This window comes from Alligator sinensis, unplaced genomic scaffold (genome assembly GCF_000455745.1).
Source record: "Alligator sinensis unplaced genomic scaffold, ASM45574v1 scaffold863_2, whole genome shotgun sequence".
NCBI lineage: Eukaryota > Metazoa > Chordata > Crocodylia > Alligatoridae > Alligator > Alligator sinensis.
In genome coordinates this window covers 401956-421315 of record NW_005842780.1, presented here as the reverse complement: position 1 = coordinate 421315, position 19360 = coordinate 401956, and the positions used below count along the sequence as shown (strand labels likewise).

The 19360-nt window shown below is 40.5% G+C and overlaps 1 protein-coding gene across 5 annotated transcripts in view; it reads left to right on the top strand.

Moving 5' to 3' along the window:
• FARP2 (FERM, ARH/RhoGEF and pleckstrin domain protein 2) overlaps positions 1-19360 on the top strand; it is a 144687-nt gene that overhangs the window by 109529 nt on the left and 15798 nt on the right. For all 5 annotated transcript variants that reach the window (XR_003096484.1, XM_025216980.1, XM_025216981.1 and 2 more), the window contains exons 14-21: positions 7376-7465; positions 9461-9594; positions 11305-11386; positions 12259-12496; positions 16760-16890; positions 17432-17500; positions 17894-17983; positions 19023-19105. Coding sequence is in view for 4 of the 5 variants with exons in the window: in XM_025216980.1 (XP_025072765.1) it covers positions 7376-7465; positions 9461-9594; positions 11305-11386; positions 12259-12496; positions 16760-16890; positions 17432-17500; positions 17894-17983; positions 19023-19105 (917 nt within the window). In the remaining variant the exon portion in view is untranslated. The remainder of the gene's footprint in view (positions 1-7375; positions 7466-9460; positions 9595-11304; positions 11387-12258; positions 12497-16759; positions 16891-17431; positions 17501-17893; positions 17984-19022; positions 19106-19360) is intronic.

The window sequence follows — 19360 nt, the reverse complement described above, 5'->3', positions numbered from 1 at the left end:
TCTTCCCCTTTCCCCGACAGAAGTTGAGACAGCCACTGACTTTTAAATGATAGAAAAGCTAACAGTGCGGGGAGTTATTTCTAGCAGTGCTGGACCCTGGGCCTTGAGGTCATTTGCGAAGTATGCTGGTAGAGGACTTTTTTCCCCAAGACTGCTAGTTTTTGTGACATTGTGATCCAGATACAAAACTTAGCTAGAAATCAAGAGAAAGCATCTCTCTCAATTTTTACAATGCAGAGTACTTCTTATCCTTAAGCAATCCTATAGCCCCTGCATGGTTGGCCCCCACTTCTGTTTTTCACTACTTATTAGGAATATCTTGTGCCATCAGTAAGCATTACTGAATCCATTGCGTGTCTGAGGCTACAGAGGTCCAGCACTTGGGGCATAAAACACTGGAGTATTAATTAATCCATGAGGTATTGTAGTATTTGCCTCAGTGCCTGTTTTGGTGGCTGCTGGGATGTTTTCTTTAGGCCAGAGCTGCAGACTGACTTTGCATTTATTTTTTTCTGGCATGAACTACTTTTTTTTCCCCTGGTTCAGCAGTAGTTGGAGGTGTTGGCAGTCTCACTTCCACACTCTAATTGTCATATCACTTTTCACTGCTTTGTGTGCAGGGATATTTTTTTGCCAGGAAAACATATAGCTGCATTGCTCTTTTCTTGAAAGGAATGGTGATCCCAAAGAAGAAACTTGCAGATGCATTGTGTGAGCTTCTTGTTTCCTCCTTAGGAACAAAGTTCTAATAAAAAAATCTTTCATGAAAGTATTCCATAGAGCAGTCTGTCCTGAGTTCAGAGAACGCTCATCATCTTAGGTAATCCAGAAAAAATTCAACTAGAAGAAGACCTAGCTGTGCTCTTGAAACTCATCTTGTGCATTAGTTCTGTACAGCAATTGTTGCTAAGGCTCAACACACAGGGGGACAATTAGGACTAATGTGAGACAAAACAAGAAGGGGCATTTTGGAAGGTCACAGGAACTGAAGGGTGGCAATGAAAGGTGATGAGGCAATGGAGAGAGAGAACACACTTGGGAAATGCAAAGTGTTTAATGAGACATGTCTGTGCCTAAAGTTAGTGTGCAGGCAAACAATGAATCAAGTGTGAACTTAAGAAAACAGCTGAAGTTGAGTGAAAAAGGAAGCATTCAAGTAACCAATCGAGTTAGGAAAAAGGAGGAAAGAACAAAAGAAATATATGAAAGGGCATGGAAATAAATATAACATTCTTCAACTGGTTGAGAAACGTGCAGTCTGAAATAACAAAGTTTCTGAAAGAGGAGACTTCTAAAGACTGAAGTCAAGATCTACACAGATCAGGTTAAGCTTTTTAACTCCCAGAGTAAACTATCTCCCTTTTGGAATTCTGAAGAAAGCTATGTGACATGTATGGAAACAAGGAAAGCATAGTGGGCTTGGATATAGCATCTCATTTTGTGAAATCACATCCAGAAGATTGAGAGAATTAGACCTTTTTAGTAGTTTTGAGTTATTATTGGAGTTCTTCTTTTATTTGAAGCATACAGTGTACATCACTGCGCATATTACTATCATCTTCGATGCTGTTCATTGATCTCATTGATGATATAGACTTGGCATTTGTATATTCTCTTCCCAAAGAACCTCTCCCACATATTTAATTCAGTTTACAACTTTTTCATGCCAGTTGTATCACATCTCTGATCTTTGGTCTTGCACTTCCAAGAACAAATGCTGGTTCAAAATTAGCTTCATATCAGCGAAATACTTCATAGCGGTAGAAGAACTATGACCTACCAAATAAGGACAAAAGGATTTTTTAAAATGACTCAGTACATGATCCAGGTTATACAGATCAAAAGACAGAGCAGGCTATTTGTAAAGTAAAATCCCCCTATATACAAGGATCAATATAAAAAGATTTTAAAGACCATTGATCCTACTCACCTAAGAATAACAGACAGTGAACTGAAACAGTTATGTTAATAGTTTGGGTTTGCTTTAGTGTTTTCGTGTCTCATTTTACTTGTTCTTCCTTCTTTTCTTTTCTAATGGCCCCTCCTCTGCACATGCAATGTTTTCCTTTATTACCTACTTATCCCAGGTTTATTCCTTTCCATTGTGACCATAAGGCTTCAGACAGAATGGATGAATAAAGGCATACAAGTGGCAGTGAATTCAGCCACTCACTAAACCCCAATTGGAAGGGGAATGTGTGTACATGACAATCACAGGATTTTCCTGTTCTGGGACAAAGACAGGCACAACTTATCCTGGGACAAATTCAACTTCTGTTCCTAGCTTTAAAAAGACTGTAAAATCCTCTTGGTACAGGAGAAAGAAGATCTTGCAAAAGGAGAGAAGAGGCATCTTAAGAACCACCAGAAAATGGAATTGGTGGCTAGAAGGGGCTCATGGTAGCTGGTAGATGAGATGAGACACAACTGGTGGGAGACTATGCTGAGCAGAGAGCAGCATCACAGGAACATGGAGCAGGGACAAACCATCCCGATGTGCAGGAAGACTAGCAAGTATGGCAGAAGACCAGCTTGGCTTAGCAAGGAGCTCTACAGTAAAATAAGTCACAAAAAGGAAGCTTATAAGAAGTGGAAACTTGGATAAATAAGTAAGGAGGAGTATAAGAGCATTGCTTGGGCATGCAGGGATGAAGTCAGGATTGCCAAAGTGCAGTTGGAGTTGCAGCTAACAAGGGATGTGAAGGGTAACAAGAAGGGTTACATAAGTATGTTGGTAGCAAGAGGAGGATCAGGGGAAGTGTGGGTCCCTTACTGAATGGAGGAGGCAACCTTGTGACAGAGGATGCAGAAAAGGCTGAAGCGCTCACTGCCTTTTTTACCTCCACCTTCACAGGTAAGGTCAGTTCCCATACTACTGCACCGGGCAGTTCAGCAGCCTTCAGTTGTGAAAGAACAGGTTAGGTACTACTTAGAAAAGCTGGATGTGTACAGTCCAGGGGTCCAGACGGAATACACCCAAGGGTGCAGAAGGAGTTGGCTGATGTGATTGCAGAGCTACTGGCCATCATCTTTGAAAACTTATGGGGATCAGGAGAGGTCCTGGATGACTGGAAAAGGGCAAACATAGTGCCCATATTTAAGAAAGGGAAAAAGGAGGATCCAAGGAACCACAGACCAGTCAGCCTTACCTCAGTCCCTGGAAAAATCATGGAGCAGGTCCTCGAGGAGTCCAGTTCTAAAGCACTTGGAGGAGAGGGTGACTAGCAACAGTCAGCATGGATTCACCAAGGGCAAGTCATGCCTGACCAACCTGATTGCCTTTTGTGATGAGGTGACTGGCTCTGTGGATGTGGGGAGACCAATGGATGTGGTATACCTTGATATTAGCAAGGATTTTGATAAGGTCTCCCACAACATTCTCACAGGCAAGCTAAGGAAGGATGGGCTGGATGAATGGACTGTAAGGTGGAAAGAAAACTGGCTGGAGCATCAGGCTTAGAGGGTAGTAATCAATGGCTCGATGGCTAGTTGGCAGCCGGTATCAAGTGGACTACCCCAGGGGTCAGTCCTGGGGCCGGTTTTGTTTGGTGTGTTCATCAATAACCTGGAAAATAGCACAGAGTGCACCCTCAGCAAGTTTGCAGATGACACCAAGCATGGAGGAGTAGTAGATATGGTGGAGGGTAGGGCTAGGATTCAGAGTGACCTAGACAAATTGGAGGATTGGGCTAAAAGAAATTTCATGAGTCCTGCACAAAGTCCTGCACTTTGGACAGAATAAACCCATGCTGGGGACTGAAAAGAACCATGCTGGGGGTTCTGCAGAAAAAGACCTGAGGGTTACAGTGGACAATAAGCTGAATATGAGCCAACAGTATGCCCTTGTTGACAAAAAGGCTATCAATATACTGGGCTGCATTGGTAGAAGTGTTGGCAGCAGGTCAAAGGAAGTGATTATTCCTCTCTATTCAGTACTGGTGAAGCCACATCTGGAGTACTGTGTTGAGTTTTGGGCCCCCCACTACTGAAAGAGTGCGGACAAATTGGAGAGAGTCCAGCAGAGGGCAGCAAAAAATGGTGATGGGGCTGGTGGACACTGGTGAGGAAAACCTGGGGGAACTGGGCTTATTTAGAGAAGAGGAGACTGAGGGGATTTAATAACATCCTTCAGCTACCTGATGGGGGTTTGAAAGAGGATGGAGCTAGGGCTGTTTTTAGTGGTGGCGGATGACAGAACAAGGAGCAACAGTTGCAAGTTGCAGCAAGGGAAATTTAGGTTAGATATTAGGAAAAATGTTCTTACTAGAAGGGTAGTAAAACACTGGAACAAGTTACCCAGAGAAGTGGTGGAAGCTCCATCCCTGGAAGTGTTTAAGACCTGGCTAGACAAAGCCTTGGCTGGGCTGATCTAGTTGGGGATGATCCTGCTTTGAGCAGGGGTTGGACTAGATGACCTCCTGTGGTCCTTTGCAACTCTAATTTTCTATGATTCTAACATGACTCTCTGAAAGGCAGGACTAGCAGAGTGGCTGCTGTACAGAAGCTCCTGGGCCAGCAATACCATTGAGTTGTAAAGGCATCCTAGTACTCCTATCATTTTTCCTAGTACTGCTGTTGTTGCCTTGGTCACCTTGGGTGCATGCGTTGCTGACACCACCTAGCAATTGTTGAAGTGTCCTTGCATATTCCGAGCTTGTGATGAACAAACCAAAGGTGTTTAAGTTACCCTGTGACTTTGCTTTTTTCTGCCATTATTTTTTATCTAAAGCTTACTTCTATAAGCCCGTAACCCTAAGTGTGTGCTAGAAGGTAATGAACACTCAAAGCTGGAGTGATGGCTGAAATGGAGCATTTCCAGCATGGAGTTTACTAGTAATTCAAAATGGGAAATACTGGTTTCCCTTGCTCTTATGTGGGTTTTGTATGTACAAATTTGCTCTTATGCAATGACCCTTTTTATACCAAAAAATTTGTTATATGCAAAGTAAATTCACTCTTATGCAATTGGTGTAGCAGAAGCCCACAGTCAACTGCTTTGTGCGGTGCATTGTGAGAGTGACGTGCACCAAAATGTAGTCTCCTGTGTGGATCTGTGCTCCTCGCTCATTGTCTGCGACATGTATTTCTGTAGTTGCCATCCCCATTATGGTAACATTCACCACAACCCTGGGCTTGTGTGTACTGTCTGCTGTTGGTGAGTACCAAAATTGTCTTGTAAAAGTAGTAGAAATGGGTCTGGGGGTCAGTACAGTTGAGGTCTTGGAAAATATCCCTATTTTTTACGTTGTAAAGCGGGTTCCCTTTATGCAAATTCGAGTTATGCACTGTTTTCCAAGAACACATGTACAGCATAAAGTGAGGGAAACCTGTAATGAAGATGACTGTGGCTTACATAAAAGTCTGTTTTGTCTCTCTAAACAGCAGTTATTCTAGCATTATGTAAGCTATACTTCTAATAAAGCCACCATCAAGACAGCATGTATTGTCCATCCTGTTTGTTAATAGGATATTTTAGAAATGGAAAAAGTACAACAGAAGAGAGTCAGCAAGATAAAAGAACTCAGAGATCTTAATCTTCAGAAAGGTTAGAGAAGCTATTTGGCATCCTTTAAAAGGAGACTGTTGAAGGCAGGGAGCTCCAGTGAAGTGTTAGGGTTTTGGAAGGAATAGGAAAGCTATAATTAAGGTTTTTCAGGAAAAAGTCATTTATGAGACTAACTCAAAAGGGATGCAGATATCTGAAGTAAAGCTAATGATGGTATAGATTCTGACAGCTTCCTCAGTAGCTCACTAACACTGCCAGCTCTTCTGTATCGCTTCTGGATTAATAGTAATAAAATGTGTATTGTGTACCATCCAAAAAGGCCTCTCTGTGCTCCTTATGTCTGTCTGTAACAAATGCTAGTAGTGAAATTTGTGTGATGTGTACAGTAATATGTGGAACTTGTGTACTTTTTGGTGCCTTTGCTTTAATAACTCTAGGATTTCCTAAGGACTCCATGCCCCTTGCTGCTTTTTTAAACCAACAGAATTAAGTGTAATAGAGTTGCTTGAAGCAATAGGACAGATACCACTTTTAATGGATGGAGTTTTTTCTCTCTTTCTTGATATATGTGTAGAAAGGGGAAAAATCATTTTTAATACTGTAATACCATTGAAAAGAACATAAATTAATAAAGATAAGCTGATGTTAAGTGGGCATAGTTCTGTTTCTTTCAGTGCAGCTGTTCTAGTTCTTGTTAGTTGAAGATTTGGCCCAAAACATAGGAACTATAAGGTGAGTTAAGGACAAAGTGGTGCCTTAACTTGAACTGTGATCAGACCCCTAATATTACTTAAGAATTTTTTAATAATGTGGGTGTTTAAGCCAGCTCAGATATTTGGTTTCTTGCAACCACAGAAAATCTGTTTTCACCATTTCTTTCCTTTTATGCCCTCAGTGCCTATTCTCCTCTCTCTCTCTCTCTCTCTCTCTCTCTCTCTCTCTCTCTCTCTCTCCTTGCAGTAACACTGAGAAGTTGGAGATAGCTGACACTGAATACAGTGAAACACAGTGATTGTTTCAGGATTTTTTTATACTGGATGAATGAGATTCACAAAACAGAAAGCAACTCTTCCTAAGTAAAAATGAGCTGACTTTTCCACATCATGTTATTAAAAGAGTGGGATTTTTGTTGTTTCCCTCACAAACAACTCTGATCAATTCTATCTTGGCAATTTATCTACTTAACCTAGGGCTATGTAGTGCATCTGTTTTCTTAGAGCAAATGGTATTGCAATGATAGGGATGACTGGGAGAAAAGGCCTGGGGTCTCACATCTGTTCCTTATTAAAATTCAGCCTCCAAATTGACAAAGCAGTTTACCACAATAGTGGCCCCAGAGCAACCAAGCAGCAAGCAATTAATTTGATTGTTGTGGCTTCCTAGCTAATTAGTGTCACCTTTGAGAAATTTGCATAAAGGAACTGTAAATAGAAATGGACTGGTTCTAAAACTAGTAAAAAGATCATTCATTATGTTACATCTGTCATACTTAAATTTAAATTAGTCTAATAAAATGTCAGAAGTGGAATAATAGCCTTCTGTTTTTGTAAAATGTTTGGAGATTTTGAAATAAAAAGTTCTTTGAAGAGGTAAAGTACTTTAAAAATTTATTTTAGAGTATCTTATTTTAAGATCAGGAAATAATTTACAATCAGTTCAGTGTTTGTTTGGGAACTTTGTACTAAACATACTACCAGTCCTTTGAAAATCAAACGTTCTGGCCAGGAATCAACACGTGAAGAATGTGATTGCTCAAGCTGTCTCAACATAGAGCTGTAATAACTGGTTACAAATTGGTTTGTGGTTGATCATAAGAAGTATGGTGTATTTTTAGTTTAATTGTGATTGGTTGCTTTTTTTTTCTTTCAGCGATATCCAACAGACAAAGCATACTTCATAGCCAAGGAGATTCTTGCTACAGAACGGACATATTTGAAAGATCTAGAAGTTATAACAGTAGTAAGCATTTAAACTTTCTTTAATATTCTTCTTCCTTGGACCAGGTTTTTGAACATTGACCTGAAAAAACAAGAATTCTTTACTAATACTAGAAAGGGAACAAGAAAGTTCTGTGGTAAAAGATAATGCTTAGGCCACATGTAGATACTGTATCTTTTGTCACATAAACCATCATGCATGAGTGCAAATATTCTCAGTGGAACTCTTATTACTGATGGTTCCACTAACCATCCCATGTATAAACTGTATTTTTTTTCCTAGGTAAGTATTTTATTTCCAAAAGTCATGAACTCAGGATATGTTTCTTAAGCAGTTCTGCATTCTATCCATGGCTTTCAAAAACAGATAGAAAACATCAGGGCATGAATTAATCCTTTATAGGTATCATAGTAGTTAGGGTGGGAAGAGACCTAAACAGATCATCAGGTCCGACCCCCTGCCCCAGGCAGGAACGGGTGCCAGGGTCATATCACCCCAGCCAAATATCTGTCCAGCCTCCTCTTGAAGACCCCCAGGGTAGGAGAGAGCACCACCTCCCTTGGGAGGCCATTCCAGAGCCTGGCAGCCCTAATCGTAAAGTAATGCCTTCTGATGTCCAGCCTGAACCCTCTCTCTAATGATTTGTGGCCATTATGCCTAGTAACCCCGAGTGTGGCCTGGGGGAACAGAGCCTCCCCTAATCCCTGCTGGCCCCCCCTGGTGAGTTTGTAAACTGCCACCAGATCCCCTCTCAGCCTTCTCTTGTGGAGGCCGAATATGCTCAGGCCCTTAAGCCTCTCTTTGTAGCCTCTTGTGTAGGCCTCACAACAAATACTGGTTATAGACAGTGCTGATAATGGTATCAGTATTTGTTGTGAGGCCTACATATTTGCTGAGCATCTAGGCTGTGCGTGCAGATGATGCGTTAAAAGGAATATTGAAGAGGTCCACGATCACATGATTGTAAAAGAGGCATCTAAAATGAAGCTAGTAAATCCATATTCAGGCACCCTTAGAAGTGACACTACTTTCAATAGTGCACAGCACTCAGCAGACTTCCACTGATTTGGAAATTCATGACTTGTCCAAAATCAGACCCTCTTTTTCTTTAATTATTCCAGTGTGTTTCTGTAAATCATTCTCATTCAAATACACTGTCTGTGATCTTACTGATCTGTCTTCTGTAGGGATTTTTTGTGGAATAGTTCAGTAGTGTCATGTGACTTAAGTCCTTTCATTTGTAAAGCTCTAGAATTCTTCAAATAATAACTATGAAACACTTGGCACCTCTGAGATACAAGACACTCTCACCTGCCTATGGGAAGACTGGGAAATGAATGTTAAGGAAACAATATTTAAAACAAATAAAGATGTCTCTAAGTACTGAACAACTCAAAACATGTTGCAAGCTTTCTGAAAGAATCATTTGTATGTGTTGAAACAAAAGCAGCTATACCCTACTACAAATGGGAATGTACCAGGTTCATGTAATCTTCTGTGAGAGTGGAACCATTACAGTTCATCACATTTCATATTGGTGGTGTAGAACAGTGATTTGCTTCAAAATGTTTAAAGTTTGGCAAGGATAGAAATTGCACCTGTTCCTCGCTGACCTCTTTCCTGACTGCTTCTCCTCACTTTTTGTGTATGTGAACCTTCCCCCTCCAGTTTTAAATTATATTGGTATTAGCTATTCAATATAACTGCTATGTCTGTCCTCTGCTGTGCTGGCATAAGTAGGTATAAGTGCTGATATAAACCAATATAAATATACCATTGTTATTTTAAAACTATTTTGTTCAAGCTTAAAGTTACACTGATTTAGCTCACTTATGTTAATGTAAGAGCAGGAAGACCTTCCCCAACACCTCCCTCTTAAAAGCAGTTTAAAGGTATGCCTGTCCACATCCCCCCTCCACATCCTGCCTCTCCATCTCTTCAAGAACAGAAATCCAGATGAGACCTGTTAACTTCTAACATGTTTCGATTAACACCTTTTTATCCTTCCTTCTGCAGTGGTTTCGCAGTGCAGTCATCAAGGAGAATGCCATGCCAGAAGGTTTAATGACATTGCTCTTCTCCAACATAGATCCAATTTATGAGTTTCAACGAAGTTTCCTGAAAGAGATTGAGCAGAGACTAGTGCTGTGGTAAGTAATAGTAGCAAGGTGTTTCCTTGGGGAGCCCTTGGAGATCTTCTACAGTTGAAGACTGCACATGATCCTCTTACTTTATACAGCCATATGTTTCAAGGCTGCTTAAAAGGAATAAGTGAAAAAAAGTGCGTATAAAAATATGAAGTATGAAAGGAGGAAAAAAAACAAAGGTGGCGTATTCTTGAAAGGCCACATTTCAAGCATGAGTGTGTCTTCAGTGTACCCTATTTGTCCATATTAATTTGATAGATTTATACCTAACCCAGTTTGCTTACATATTTATTTATTCTTCATGCACAGGTTTTGCACTGCAAAGTGTTGTTCTCTATTCCAAAGATTTCACCCTATTTATCTAGTCCTAATAAAATAAATTAATAAATAAACAGTCCTAGAAAAGAAGGGAAAGGCAAAAGGAATAGGATGTGCTCTTTGAAATGCTTTATTTTATATTAAGTTAATGTATCTCAGGGTAAAGCATCTGGAAACTCACATTTCTCTAAATAAGATTCATCAGCAAAACTGCTAATTTCTTGTGGCATAGCTTGTTTCCGATTTCGGAGAAGGGATTTCTGGGGCACTAACCTTTGTCTTACTTTCTTATGGCATGAGATGTAATGTGCTGGAATCCAGTTAAGCATTCAAAGGCTCTCTTTGTTTTTTGTTGTGTTTATGGAATTTAATAAACTTAGTGATTTTTTTCTGTGTCTTTATAGTGGCAAATCAAATCTTTCCTCAACAGACCTCAAATTTAATGACCTGCCTGTTCTGTTTCAGCTTGCAAAGGCACAACTATCATGACCAAATTGTTTTTGAAGGTCCCAGTCTTCCAACACATTTATTTCAGAGTGTTTCTCAATTTACTCTGGAGAAAAAGTGAGGACAGCACGTGTCTGTCACATTTACTCCAAAGGAAATGCTGTTCTCCAGTGGCATAGTTACTTCTGGGGAAATGAGAAGTAAATTTACTCTAGTGTGTCATCTGTTGGCTGCCATTGTGAATTTTGCATTGAGCGAATGGCTACCCCAAAGTATATGGGCTTCCTTGCCACTTAGTGGCCCAACACTGTGATAGCACTTACTTTGGGCAGCCAGCTTGGGAGAGTTCAGAGTAAATAAACTATGCAGTTGGTCTAATAAAATATATCACCCAGATAAATCCTTGCCTCTCACATAGTTCCTGGACCATCATGACTGCAACATCACTCTTTCACTAATGAGTAAATTGACTGCAGAATTAAACCTAGGATAAATTATTCAAGAGTAAACATTGTGCATGTCTGCACCCTATGATTTGAGGCAACCTTAGTTCTGGAGCAATGGAAGTAAATAAAAATAAACTCAAACAAAGGGCCTTGTCATAATAATTTGTCCAGAAGTCTGAAAGGTTATACTAGCCACATACTGGGCCCACACAACTGAATTGATTTCTGTTCTTTTCAGCCATGTTATGAGATTTTTCATTTTGCTTTGTTGATAAGGTGACCCTAACTGACTGTACCCCAAGGTTTCACTTCAGCAATGTAATTGGAAAGGTAGGTGGATGGAGATGAGTGGGAGTTGTCTCCTTTTTATTATCTAAGAGTTCTTTCAGTATATGCAGATTCCTGAAAAGCCTTGCTTAAAAATAGCCTCAGAAGTAACTAAGACAATCCAGGGCCTTCAGTTTAGCACAATTTCTATATTACTTGTCTGCATGTCTTTCAGGGAAGGACGGTCCAGTGCTCATGTGAAAGGAGATTACCAGCGGATTGGAGATGTCATGCTCAGGAACATGCGTGCATTGAAGGTAGAAAAAAGTTCTGACTCTTCCAATTCTGAGAGGTTGAATGCATTGCCTCCTACTGACAAGGACAGTTCCACTTGGAGAAATTCATCAGTTGATTATGGCTTGGAAACCCATTTAAATAAAAATTTCTGTGTCCTCTTACTGGTTTTCAGCAGACTAAGGGTTTGTCTATGTGGGGAAATTAGCCAGTGTATATGTATAATATAATTATTCCTCTCTAGTTGCACTAGTAAAAATCCCCCATAGAGATATGCTATTCAGGATAAAAGTGACTTTAATCCAGAATAAATACTATGCTTTTTTATTACTCCAAATAATTATTCCAGAATAAAGTAACTTTTATTCAGAGTAGAGCGTTTTCAGGAGGGAGGGTTATAGTGGAATGATAGTGGGAAAATGGCTGAAAATTTTCTAGAAAATCACCGTCTAAGACAGACATCTGCCAGAGAAAATTTCAGCCTGTGGAATTTAAATTTTGGCAGATTTACAGAAAAGTGAAAAATAGGATCATATAATACTTAATGTTAGTCAAGTTTAATTATCCTACCAGTTCCTCTGATAAAATATAGAGGTACACACATACATGATAAGTATCTTTAGAACAAGAATGAGCCAGCCACATTTGAACATATTTACAGATTTTTAATAAAGTCAAAACACATAAATAATATACTTCATGTTGATTTTTGCAAGTAATTAGGCAAGTTTTTATATAATGTAATTCAGGATGTATTGTAAATAAAACCAGGGGTCAAAGGCAGAAGGCTATTCCACATTGACTCTCTTTTTCATATCTATTTTTAAATTAAGACAGCGTTAGGAGATATTCTCCTCTGATTCTAGTCATTCTTGTGTCTGTTGTGATCCAACAGGAGTTTACCAGCTACTTGCAGAAACATGATGAGGTCCTGACAGAACTGGAGAAAGCAACCAAGCGCTTAAAGAAACTGGAAATGGTTTATAAGGAGTTTGAACTACAGAAGGTTTGCTACCTGCCACTCAACACTTTCCTGCTCAAGCCCATCCAAAGGCTTATGCACTATAAACTAATCCTGGGGAGACTTTGCAAGCATTACACGACTGAACACCGGGACTATGCTGATTGCAGGAGTGAGTGACAAAACTGTTATGCAGATGATAGCCAGAGCTCTATTCTATTTATTGGTATTTGTGCCTCAGTGTTTCTTGCTGGATAAAAAGTATTACAGCTCAGAACAAAAGCAACTTTTCTTCCTTTCCCTAAAAAATGTTGTTAGGCACACAACTTACCTTCTCACTCTCTCTCTTGTTCTCTTCCCCACACTCTGTCTCACTTTCTCATGCACATACCCACACACGCATGCTGGCAAACAAACAAGCCACAGATCGAGAGTTAAAATAGAGGCAATGATTTTATTTCATGAATGTGTCAGTTGCTCACTCAGGTATGAAGATAGGGGCCTGTAAAAACTTTGTTTTAAGATTTACAATACAGTGGAGATACATTTTTCTTTTAATGGGTACAAAGCATCCCAGTCCCTTAGGTTTTGAAAGCTGCAGCCGAAGTATATCTTTCTCTTATGAAGAAGTATTTTGTTACCTTTTCTTTATGGGCTTTACAATGCCTTTTAGGTTTGAGACATTCTTCAGAGCTATAAGTCATATTTAGTATCAACTGCATCCTTTCAACATTTCTCCTTCCAGCAAAGGGTTCAGGTGGCCTCTAGATTACCCATCCAGTTTGTGGGATCAGCACCATGCAGACAACTGTCTAGCAGTGAGTTTTCTTTGCAGCAGACCCCATGTTTTTCATCTTAACAGAAGACCTCCTTTGCCTTTTATTTAGCCTCCCTTCAGTGCTACTGGCAGATGCCATTGTAGCTTTCCAAGAACAGGGAGTCTCTCTCTGAATAGCTACCTCTTTGTTCAGCTGCTACTGGGAGACATCAGAGGGCTATACTCATGAGTGGAGTTGATTGACCCTGAAGTTGGCATGGCCTTTGAGCAGTCCTGTGTAGAATGGATCACTTTGTGATCATCTCCAAATGCTGGTATGATTAGAAGCAACTTTCTCCAGGCTATGAAGGAGCTCATGTCTCTAGGCAGCCTTCTGCTTCTGGACACTGTCAGAGCAGCCTGTTAGTTCACTACAGTATATTTCACATCTCTTTAGTACTCTCTACTTCACCCTTATGCAGGTGACTCCCACTGTTAAAAGCTACTGGTTTCAACATGGTAAAGCAGCAAAAAGCAGCACAGGAACAAAGGAAAATGGCATGAAGGCCATCCAGTGATATTCAGTGCACCCTAACACTGAGTACAGGTAGGCCCATCAGAGCAGAGAGATTAATCCTCCATTAACACCAAGTCAATGATACAGTCAAACCACTGCCAGAACCACAGTTCTGTATCCATTTTTTTCTGCAGAATCTGATATGCATGAAGAATTATCTTTGGTTCCATCTCTCAATTCCTGAAGGAAAAGAAGCAATTATTAAAGCTTCAGGGCTGGAGGAGCTAGCAAGTCATTCACTTTACTTGGGAGCCTATGTCCTTTCCTCTGTAGTGAGCCATCAACATGTGATAGACTGCAAAGGGAGGCTGGTTAAGTCACCTGACTGTACACTGCACTTCAGGCCATGAAGTCTGCCTTCTGAATATACCTACTGACATTGGATACCTGAGGGGTTTTAGAGATTTATTTGTGAGCCACAAGAAAAAAAATCACAAGCTACATAGTTACATGGAGTTAAAAATGTAAGGACAAGCAGGGGAAAGAAAGCTTTGGATGGCATTTGATAAGTGGAGCAGGGCTTGCACCATAGGATCCTTTTCAGCAAAGTGCATATTGCCACATATTGGAACTAATACACCTTTTAGGTCTGTGTGTGTCTATAGAAAAAAAATGGAATCCAGGCCTGTTAGGCTGTACGCCCTTTAACTAGACATACAGATCAGACCCTATGGTTTCCATTGAGTTTTTGGAGAGGAATTGAGTGGATCCAGAAGGTGTGTAATGGTGCAGTTGCACCTCCCTTTGATTCCTGGTTCACCCGAAGTTTAAAACTGGCAGTGGCAGCAGCATTGCTATTCAGGCAGCAGGGGGGCAGTCACTTGACTTCATGGCTCATTATAATCTACCTGATTCCTTCTAAACTCTTCATTCCACAGGTGTTAATGACCCTCTCTCCTTTTTAATGGTCTAAATGTTCCATTAATTAAGCTATTCTTTCTTCTGCAATTCTGCTCTCTGGTAGCTGCTCCTGGTAATGTAGCTCCTATTACACAGCCCTGCAGACTTTTTTAACTCTAGCTACCTCAAGTGGGGAAACATTAACTCAGGTGAACAGTTGTTTAGGTGTGGAAATAACTTCCAGTGAAGCATTGGATGCACTGTCAAGATGCTCAAGACAGCTTTATTTTCTTTTATGAATCTCAAAGAGATGTACATTCAATTCTAATGACTACAGGACTAAAGAAACAACACATTTTGACTATTTTTGTCTAGTTTGTTCTGTTTTTTAATACATAATACATGATATAGCAAATTAATGCTCATTCCAATGAAAGTTATACTTGTTTTGTTTTGATCTCAAACTCAATAATATAGCCCCATGCCCCCATAATAATAGTGAAGTTTCTTGTTTCTTTCTATGTGGAGAAAAATGTGTTGTGTTACATCCAATGATGCACCACAGCATCTGCACCCCACTTTTCAAAATCCTAGATTCCCCCATGGGAGGAATATCTTGTGCACTGTGATTGAAAAGGAAGGTAATGCCACAGCTGCCCCCACCTTTCGCCCCCAAGAATACATACCTTAGTGATTATGTTCATTTCACATGCCACTATTCCAGGCATAAGTGTTACCAAATGGGCCTCAGAGAGAAATTACCAGCTAATTTCCTTTCTTTTGAATAGCATGCCCAATAATGCTTTCCTCTCTTGAGCAAATATATAGCAATGAGATGTCCCTTTTGGGCAAGTAAGATTAAAATATTGGGTAATCTCTATGGACTTTGCAACCTAGTCAGAGGAACTCTGAATGGGTAAAAAGGAAGAGCAGTTCTAATATTAGCTCCTGTGATTGACCCCTCTGGAGACTGGATGCCTTCTCTTCCTGGCTAAGGCAGGCAAGCTCAAATACAAATTTGCTTATCAGAAAGACAGAATGCATTAGTGGATAATTATTTTGTCTCCTGGCAGGGCTTATAAAAAGCATTGGTGTGCTCATTCTGCTGATTCAGCAACATTTAAACCAGTGGTTCTCAACCTTTTTAGATTTAAGGACCCTTCAGAAAATGTCAGCTCTTAGTTTTCACTTGTTTTTTTTTACCACAGAAAAATACTAGAGCAATTCTTCTGTTGCAAAGAACACAGAAAGTCCACAACAGGTCAGAATGGTTTTAACACCATGGATGCCTACTTGAAATCTCTGGGTTTATCTTGGGAAGTATGTTTGGATACCTAACACTGCTAGTATTGTGTGGCACCCCACCACACCCTGGTTGAGAATCACTGAATTAAATGTTGATAATAGTAGTCTGCAGAAAGAGCTTTTGCTTAAAATGGTGTAACCTCAAATTGCTAAATAAATCAATCAAATTAATTCCAACACAATTAGAATAATAAAATAGAAAATGCCAATTGGAGGAACATACAACTGGCAAGAATGTTTTTAACTTCAAATCATAATTCTACTTTTAGCTTGTGTGTTAAAATTAATTTTTTAAAAATCCTTTCAGCCCTCCAGCTTGGGGCTTTTTCAGTCTTCTACCATATTCTGGGACGGTGTCCCCCCCATAACACCAACATTACTTTCCAAAGTGCAATTCCTATTTGGGACAATATATTAACTGCTAGTAGTAGAGGAAGCAAAAGAAAATACTGTTCTATTTTCATGGAAAAATCTGTCATTCCCCAAAGCTTCTCTTCTACCTTTGACAGAAGTTAGTACTTTTAACCAAGTTGGAAAATTAGCTTGTTTTGCTCGGCAGAACAAAGTATGGATTTTTTTTTAAGTAGCTTCCTCATGTATGTATTTAAATGTAGCAAACTGTGTGCCCTGCAATGTTATGAGTCTCTGCTTTATTAGTTTCCCATAATTATGAAGTCATCACTGACAAAGATTGTTACTTCTATCTTTCAAACCCAAGGGCTGGTTGCAAGGTAGTTGCTTGTGGTTTTCCAAAGTGTCAAGTAATCACCAGAAACACATCAGTATTCTAAAGCTGCAACTAAGCACCATGTGATTATAATGTGTGTGTTTAAAATTACATTAATCAATTTCAACCTTTCACCGTCGTGTTGGAAAGTAACCAATGATAAAACATTATCAAACTGCTGGTTTGGTCTCCAGTGCATTGACCTGTGTTGTCCTGGCTTCTCCTGTAGGTGCACTAAAGGAGGTCACAGAGATGACATCCCAGCTGCAGCACAGCTTGATCCGCCTGGAGAATTTCCAGAAACTGACAGAACTGCAGCATGATTTGGTCGGCATTGATAACCTCGTTGTACCTGGGAGGGTAGGTAACTTTCTTTGCTTAACTTCCAGAGCCTTTGATTGCTTGAGAACATTCCAGTAACATTTACCTATTGCAGATTTGCCATAGCATATTTTTTACATATATCAGGTCACTCTTCATGAAAAGCCCCTGTAGTGCTTCAGCCTAGATTTATTTATGTTCCAGTCTTATGTTCTAAGTATGGCAGATAGTAAGGAGGTGCTGTGCACAGTCCTAAGATCAGAGGCAGAAGGACCTCATGTCACCCAACAGTGACTGGACTGGCCAAAAACAATGCATAGAAAACAACAGTGATGAGAGAGGCCTCTGTAAAAGCAAGCGTTCAAAGTGTTAAATTTGACCTTGCATATTCATGCCTTTTGGGAATGGGGAGCAGGGTTAGCTCCTAGACATTATTTTTGTACTTGACATGTATCCATTAGCAGAACAACACATCATACACTGCATAGATAACGTGGTGGTGAAGTAAAATGGGATACAAGTGTGTAGTAGCCATTAGTCTAGAAAAGCTCTGTGTAACGTTTCCTTTTTCCCCCTGCAGGAGTTTATCCGCGAGGGTTGCTTGTACAAGCTTACAAAAAAGGGTTTACAACAGAGGATGTTCTTTCTGGTGAGTGCATCCTTTCTGTTGACATTCCCTGCCTTTGAGGCACAGCTTTAAATCAAACTTTGTTTTTCAGAAGCTGAGATGTTGCAGTGTTGATGAGAATCAACAGGCTTTAACAAAGTGTCACTTCAAGTTTTTCATGCTATGTAGAGGATGGTGGCAGCAAATTATATACAAAGGATGATTGTTTACCCACCAGGGAGGTAGGAAACTCAAGAAGCATGTCGCTGTTGAGCTCCAGTAGAGAACTAAAGCCATTGTTTTAACAGAAATAGACAAAATTGGGAAAAACTATATTGTTGTGCTTCCAAAAGATGCAATAAAAAAAATCTGCAGGGGAAAAAATCCCTGGCTCTGTCCTTTAAACCCATGGGTTCTATTTCTTTCTTTTTTCAGTTCTCAGATATGTTACTATACACAAGCAAAGGAGTTACGGGTACCAATCAGTTCAAAATTCATGGACAACTTCCTCTCCATGGCATGCTGGTAAGTAGTTTCTTTAAATGCATACCACAGTATTGGTTAAAGAACTAAGCTGTTGCACACCCAGGTAGGTTGGAGCATTTGCTTTATGTAGTTATGACCTAAAATCTCAACTGCTAGCTAGGAGTAAGGTGCTCACAAACTACTGAAAGCAGCCTCACTGCCAGTTTTGCCAGCATGGTGACTATGGACTACACCAGGGGTAGGCAATGTTTTTTGGCCAGAGTGCCGAAAAAACCGCAATGCCTACCTTGGAAGGTGCTGGAATGCTGACATGCCAGAGGCCGGAGCAGCTGGTTGCAGCCTCTCAGCTGCAGCTGGCCCATGGAGTCTGGTCTGCTTTCAGCAGGGCTTGCAGCCTCCCAGCCACCTGCTGGGAGCAGCCTGGGCTCTGTGGCTGGCAGCAGCTGCTTAGAGCCCGGGCTGGCGGTGGTGTGCCGAGCAAAATGGCCTTCGGTGCCATCCTTGGCACGCGTGCTGGGGGTTACAGACCCCTAGACTAGACCTTTGCCCATATGTTAAACAATGAGCAGTCTGGAGACAATAAGCTTGTTCTCTTCCCTCTGCTAGCAAAGCAGTTAGAAGGTATACTTTGCCTAACCGTTTTCTCATCATTGTCTGAGGCTGATCATGCAATGCTGAACAGCACTGAACATTACTTTTCGCACCTGGATACAATATTGTCCATACGCTCCCTCCTCTCTCTTCTAATGCAGCTGTTCTTTCTCTGTGTTTGGTTTGCAGCTAATAGTACTGGATCCTCCGGTAAGTAATCAGCTGAACTCCAAGTTAGAGTTTCTCCTTTCCAAAGCCACTGGCTTTAGCTGTCATACAGTTACAGATGTGACACTAGCATCAAACCTAGATTTTTATGTAGAGCCAAAATAGACTTGAAGTAGAGACAGTGCTTTTGAAGTAGGTGATTCACACTTGTTGCAGCTGTTCAGTCATACTTTGAATGGAGTTCCTAGCCAACCAGAGATTGGGTACAACCCAGTAGGCTGTAGTGATGAGAGAAACCTTTTTTCTTCCCTTGGTGCAGGTGGAAGAGAGTGAGAATGAATGGTCTGTCCCCCACTGCTTCACAATCTATTCTGCTCAGAAAACCATAGTAGTGGCTGCAAGGTAAGCGTTTCCTTTTCCTGTGCTGCAAGCAAGGTAATATACACTTTCTCTTAGACCCCTTGGATGTAAAGTTTGACCACTGGTTGCTGGAGCTAAGTCCTCTGGAAAGCAAAATTGTAAAAATAAACACTTCTCAGAGCTTCTCTGCCTTTCTTAATGCCGTGCTGCTGCAGGAAAGTGTTTAATTTGACCAATAAAGAGACAGCAACAGTGGTGACATTGCCAGCACATCATTTCTCAAGTCTGTCTTGAAAA